This window comes from Branchiostoma belcheri, unplaced genomic scaffold (genome assembly GCF_001625305.1).
Source record: "Branchiostoma belcheri isolate BF01 breed outbred unplaced genomic scaffold, Haploidv18h27 scaffold420, whole genome shotgun sequence".
Classification (NCBI taxonomy): Eukaryota; Metazoa; Chordata; class Leptocardii; order Amphioxiformes; family Branchiostomatidae; genus Branchiostoma; species Branchiostoma belcheri.
This window is the reverse complement of record NW_017804044.1, coordinates 63,219-70,208: the sequence shown is the minus strand read 5'-3', so window position 1 is coordinate 70,208 and position 6,990 is coordinate 63,219. Positions and strand designations below refer to the sequence as shown.

At 38.8% G+C, this 6,990-nt stretch overlaps 1 protein-coding gene across 1 annotated transcript in view; it reads right to left on the bottom strand.

Moving 5' to 3' along the window:
* Positions 1-4,642: 4,642 nt before the first annotated feature.
* The window catches only part of LOC109478179 (polycystic kidney disease protein 1-like 2), a 47,148-nt gene continuing 44,800 nt past the window's right edge, over positions 4,643-6,990 (bottom strand). The window contains 1 exon segment of the mRNA XM_019779644.1: positions 4,643-5,730. Within this exon segment, the coding sequence (XP_019635203.1) occupies positions 4,844-5,730 (887 nt within the window). The 3' untranslated portion in view covers positions 4,643-4,843.

Sequence of the window (6,990 nt, the reverse complement as noted above, 5' to 3'; positions counted from 1 at the left end):
TACTTTTTTAATCATTGACTTAACCATGATACCAAAGCTGTTCTTTGACAGTTCGTCCGTGAGTAAACACATATTTTGAATGTATTCGCGGTCTATGCCCACAAAAGCGATGTTTACTACATACAAAAAAAATTAATAAACGCTTTATTTTCTTCTTCCAGGTAAACAACCGTACGGCCGGATGACAGGCAAAGAGCTAATGAAGCTTCTCCCAGGTGGCTACAGGCTGGAGAAACCCGCTCTGTGTCCGCCAGATGTGTACGTTTGCAGCCTTGCATATTTTTTTATTTATTTAGTTTTATTTATTGAAATTGCAAGAGTGCAATACAGCTGTTGCTGGTGTTGTGTCCCGCACATAGAAACAAATACACATTTTCACTTGAATCTAGTAGGGAAAGTCGTGTAAAAGTGCCTTTCCCAAGGGCACAAGATCGGTGGCATGTCGGGACTCGAACCCGGGACCTCTTGATTCCGAGTCGCGCACGCTGCCGTTGCACCTCACGACCCCACCCGTCGTCATCAGCTCTTTTGTGTAACTTGACGGAATTCCGAGACGATTTACGTTTTCTTTTTATTTACTGACCGATACAGATACACATTGAACACCAACGCCTCTTGAAACATTTCTGTACCCAACAGTTACGAGGTGATGAAGAGCTGCTGGGAAACTCTTCCTGAGAACAGGCCAACTTTCCCTGAGCTGAAGGCAACACTGGATCGGATCATCCAAGATCACAAGGTACAGTTTTACATAGGAGGTTTTATATTTGTTTTTATGTTCAAGATCACGAGGTAAAGTTTTATATAGGAGGTTTTATATTTGTTTTTATGTTCAAGATCACAAGGTACAGTTTTATATAGAAGGTTTTATATTTGTTTTTATGTTCAAGATCACAAGGTAAAGTTTTATATAGGAGGTTTTATATTTGTTTTTATGTTCAATGATCACAAGGTAAAGTTTTACATAGAAGGTTTTATATTTGTTTTCATGTTCAAGATCACAAGGTAAAGTTTTATATAGGAGGTTTTATATTTGTTTTTATGTTCAAGATCACGAGGTAAAGTTTTACATAGGAGGTTTTATATTTGTTTTCATGTTCAAGATCACAAGGTAAAGTTTTATATAGAAGGTTTTATATTTGTTTTTATGTTCAAGATCACAAGGTAAAGTTTTCCATAGGAGGTTTTATATTTGTTTTCATGTTCAAGATCACAAGGTAAAGTTTTACATAGAAGGTTTTATATTTGTTTTTATGTTCAAGATCACAAGATAAAGTTTTACATAGAAGGTTTTATATTTGTTTTCATGTTCATTTACATAGAAGGTTTTATATTTGTTTTCATGTTCAAGATCACAATGTAAAGTTTTACATAGAAGGTTTTATATTTGTTTTCATGTTCAAGATCACAAGGTAAAGTTTTACATAGAAGGTTTTATATTTGTTTTCATGTTCAAGATCACAAGATCACAAGGAAAAGTTTTATATAGGATGTTTGAATTTTTCATGGTTAAGATCACACGAGGTAACGTTTTATATAAATGCATTAACTTTATCAATTTAAAGGCTAAGTAAGAATGGTCTTCTTCAGAAATATCCCATTTCCAATCTCTACTTTACCGGATCACTGAGATCAAAGAGTGTTTTTTTTTACTTTCGCAGACATATGCATCATTGCTGAATTAGGAAACCACACATGGGAAGAGAGGGAAAGAGGAAATTTTTTTCTGCCAAGAAGGAAACATTATATTTTCTCATTTTGTAGATACATTAGGACCAGAATACAACCTTTGTTAATTATGTATCTAGGAATATCACGCGTACGGAATTTAGTTTCACTGAACGAAACCGTACATTGCTCATAGAACATTTTAATAATAAGATGTATATATCAATGCATGGAGGTATTCTGTAAAAGTGCAACATTGCATAAGAATATATTAAGGATAACTAACTGCAAGACATTAATCAAGAAAAAAAAGAATAAATTGCTTACATTCATATTTGTAGCCTCCAATGGCCTGGTAGCATATAGCATATACAACCAGGTAATATATGATAGAATTCCATGTCACATTGACGTATTAATACATGCTTTATATCAGGACGTATTAATTATTACGTTATTCTGTCACGTTAACCTGTTAATTGGATATTTTAAAATTTGTTAACATTGCAAGTTAATCTCAGTTGGTTATGCTATTCAGAAATAATCTCTTGTAGCAAGGAATCAAGCCGAGAAGTTAATAGCTTACATTCAAACGTACATATGAAACAGAACAACATTTTGGATAATACAAAAGCTTTGTCATCGCCGAGCCAGGACTAACCTAAGGATTAGCGATCTCTCATTACAAATTGAAGTTGGCAGGTACAACTAGACCCCTATAAAGGACAGAATTTGTACTGTCTGTATTTTATGTTAGAAAGTAATTCTTTTTAAAAATGGTATTGACGGGGAGCCCCCTCGATAAACCCTTAGGTTTCATGAGGCTCCCCAGCAATTTTCGTTGTAAATAATTTGATTTTAGATGTGTTTTATTTTTAAGTGCGAATGACAATTAACAATGCTAAATATACACACTGTCGGACATTTATAAATCTCTTGTAGATTTCCTACAATTGCCTAGTACTCTAACCTAGTGCATTCGGCCCATGTAGGGCGTCGGTATGCAATAAAGTTAATGGTCACCGGGCACCGCTTCTCCTGGGATTTTGTTGCTATTTCCGAACACAATCACACATACAGTAAGAGGAGATCATATATATATCCATATCTACGTACGTAGGCCAATATACATGTAGTGCATTACAAAAGACAGAAAGTATTGTAACAGATAGCAACGCCTAACTCACATCATGTCCTACGCCGTTTACATTTATATCCCTGTAGTAAAGTAGCCTTTTAGACTTGATTGAATTTCAGGTCCTTAGGCCCCAAAATGAAGAAGCTGAATCCATTTAAAGAAATGGCAGAAGAAACATGAGGAAAAACAATATGGTTTCACCACTTTGTGCTGAAGCCATAGTTAGTGTTATTTCCAGCATAATGCATATAGGACATGTTTGTGTTCAGTGTACATGTTGATATTGATGGTGAGTGTAGATATTACGGAGGGAGCAACGGGACAGTTACTGGCCATTCACAACTTAGGCAGGCAGGCAGGCAGATATTACATGTATGGGTGACTAAAAAGGTATGGGTGAGGAAATCAACCCGAAATGTTGATTCATAAAAACATGCTCAAGTGCAGGTCGTTATCTGTAAAAGCGTCTCCACAAGAGATGACAAATGCACGTTGAAATTTTATTGATTTTATTCATAAAGCATTTCATGCAAAGTTTGATCTTGTACCCAAACAGGAACACAATTATATATGACAATAATAATCTAACACCAGGCATGCCGCACACAGACGCACACGTGCACAATTCAAACACACACACACACACACACACGCACGTGCACGCACACACACATGCACACACACGCACGCACACATGCTCGCAAACATACGCAAGCACGCACACACACACACGCGCGCAATTTCAGACATAGGTCAATAGGTATATCTAAATTGAAATGCATACAGACATGATCAAAGATATGCACACCCACTCACGCCCGCATATGCACAGATCTATACAGATTCCAACACGTACATGCATATACAAATACACATGCACACACATATACATGAATTCAGACACAAAAAGACGTGTATACACACATTCACACAAAACACACACAGATACACCGACACTCAAAACAGGCAAGTACACACACACACACACACACACACACACACACACACACACACACACACACATATATTAGCTATATAGACACACATGCACACACATACGTACACAAACACAAAGGCACACATATACACACACACAGGAACAAGATACATTGTACTTTGTACAATACTGTACTCATACAAACACACACACACACATGCATACATACATAAACAAAACCTATACACATACATCCATATATAGACACACAAACCTACATACATACATACATATACACACATGTAAAATACACATGTACACACACACGCACAACGTTACATGCACACACACGGACATACTGTCACAAAATAATGTAACATTACAGAATATAAACATGTCAACATAAAAGTAATAAGTTACATTGCTATACAATTTTACAAAGTAACCCATCAACATTACATTTTGCCAAAATTGGACATTCTTGTCTAGAGGTGACAGGTTGAGTACATGTATGTTGATGGGCACTTGACTTATGTTTAAACTAATTAAGCTGGCCATGCACACACATATTTACAGATCCGTGAATCATTGTCCATGAGATGAGCCTGGTTTGTGTCCGTTAAATCCATCCGGTGTCACCCTTTAGGATGACAGTTATTGCTTACTTGGTAGTTAAGGTATTCCACATGAGTAGAACATGCATTAATCAGCAACATGTGTTTCCAGTATCTATTTATGATACATTTGTCATATCTGGTGTCATAAAATAGTATCTGTTTATGTTACATTTGTCATATCCGGTGTCATAAAATAGTATCTTTTTATGATACATTTGTCATATCCAGTGTCATAAAATAGTATCTGTTTATGATACTTTTGTCATATCTGGTGTCATAAAATAGTATCTGTTTATGATACATTTGTCATATCTGGTGTCATAAAATAGTATCTGTTTATGATACATTTGTCATATCTGGTGTCATAAAATAGTATCTCTTCATAATACATTTCTCATATCTGGTGTGTTTATGATACATTGTGATTGTATACATTGTCTGGTTGTGATAAATTTGACATAGCTTCTTTACCAACAGTCAGGTTCACACAAACCACAACCCAGGAGCCTCAGAGTACAGAACCATTCTGTCCCTGTTTCTTCTCTGTCTGTCTTCTCTGGATCTCTCTTCTCTTTGCCTCTCTTCTCTACATTTCTTGTCCCTGTCCAGCTCCTCTAACAGTTGGTGCATCTGGTCCAGCTGAGTGAACTCAGGGTGTTGCCTGGCAGCTGGCTGCTGTGTTTTACGCCCGTTTGCAGCTGATTTAATCTTGTGTACCACCCCACACACCTCCTCCCACAGGAAGGCAGCCATTCCCACATCCCCAGGTTCACTGTCCTTCACCTCCATGTACACGTCCATGATGATGGTCATGAACATGGACAGGAGGATGAACTGCGCGGTGATCTGAAAGGACAGGAAGATGGCAGGGCCAAAGACGGGGGAGCTCTCTTCTAACACGGCGAACTGAAACGAGCCCAGCATCATGTTGAAAAGGCTGGTGTACGTGCCCAGCAAGCTGCTGTACCCTGGGATGGTGATGCCCAAGGTGAGGTGAGCTGACAGTGCGAACGCTGTGAAGATGATGCATGTTGTGACGAAGAAGCTGATGAGTGGCTTTGCTGTCTTCTTCATGGTGTACAGAAGTGCGTTGACGTGCTTGTTGAACTTGAGAAGCCGGATGAACTTGACTAAGGTGAAGCAAGTGAGCACGCCGAGCAGGTACGTGTACACCTGGTACCACATGGCGGCCGCTCGGTACAGGTGGAACAGGGCGGGACCCTCCCTCAGGTGTCCTGACACCTCGTCTGTCATACCCTGTGCGCGGAAGTACAGCGCCATGGCGGCCATGCCTGTGGTGATGATGAGCATCTCCAGCCAGCTCCAGGGGTCAGTCAGGTAAGCAAACAAGTGTGTGTTGAACCTCAGGACTGGATGGGAGAAAGAAAATGGTTAAAACAGGGAACATGTGCAGATCAAAATAATTAGTATAACAATCCACAAAGTTTAACCTTATTTACAGTCATTGGTGTCTCTTGCAACTGTACATACTTATTAGATTAACATCTAATTCTGATCAGCTCTACCCATCAACTATCTTTGCAAGACAATCTATCCAAGCCCTCTCGAGTGTATTGTGTTTAAAGACAAACTCACAGACATACAGATTATGACAGACACACACACACACAGAAACTCACACGCAAATGATACCAAAAACATAAATTATTTTATATTAACCTTAGGCCACACCAATTTAATTTCTTGGTTAACGGATTTGCCCGCTTCATTTTTGTCTGATTTGCAAAAAAAAATCAGAATCAACTGCAAAACGCTCAGATTTTTCAGATTTTTAAATTTTCTCAGAAAATTCATATTTTGAACCAGCCTGGTGTGTTGACTTCATGGCTCCTATCGTACCATTTTGGGCCATAATACATGTAGGATGCCTAGGCCTGGTTTTATTTTTTTCGCCAACTCGCTCCATTATTTTTCTAGAAAAATCCGTTAACCAAGAAATTAAATTGGTGTCACCTTAGCAGAGATAATAATGGTGTTATCAAGGCCTTGTCAAGAATGTCTTAAAAGCACTGTAAAGATAGACAACCAGTCACGGTGAACGCTCAAACTCAACTGGTTTATTCAATCTGCAACCGGCCGGTTCTAGAGCCCCTTCCCTCGAACGGTACCGGTATAGATCACCTGTTCGAACACGACGCTGGCACGTGCGCTGGCACGTGTTCGAACAGGTGACCGCGGCTCCGCCCAAGGGAGGGGATAGAACCGGCGTTAATACAATGCTTAATAAAACTAACAATACACATTGTTACATTCCTCCCCCCTCACTTAAAAGGTGCCCTCACCTGCAAGCTACTCATGCTAAATACATTACATAATCCAATCTGTTTACAAATCCATTGTTCTATTTCGCAATAGTTTCTTCTGAAATATGTAGACCCATCAATTCTCATAGACGCATTTACAACTATTGTTAACAAATGTATCTTTATCGGTATGCTTTATATAGGCGGGTCATGACTGAAATAAAGGAATCTAATTTTTTTACAAGTCCAATACAATTATTCAAAGTTCATGTCCATAAAGCGGGTGGGCGGTCTGCTTATACGTCCCGAACGAGTCTGTTGTGATGGCGGTGTTGGGGCATCGCGTGGGGTAGGATCAGGTACGGC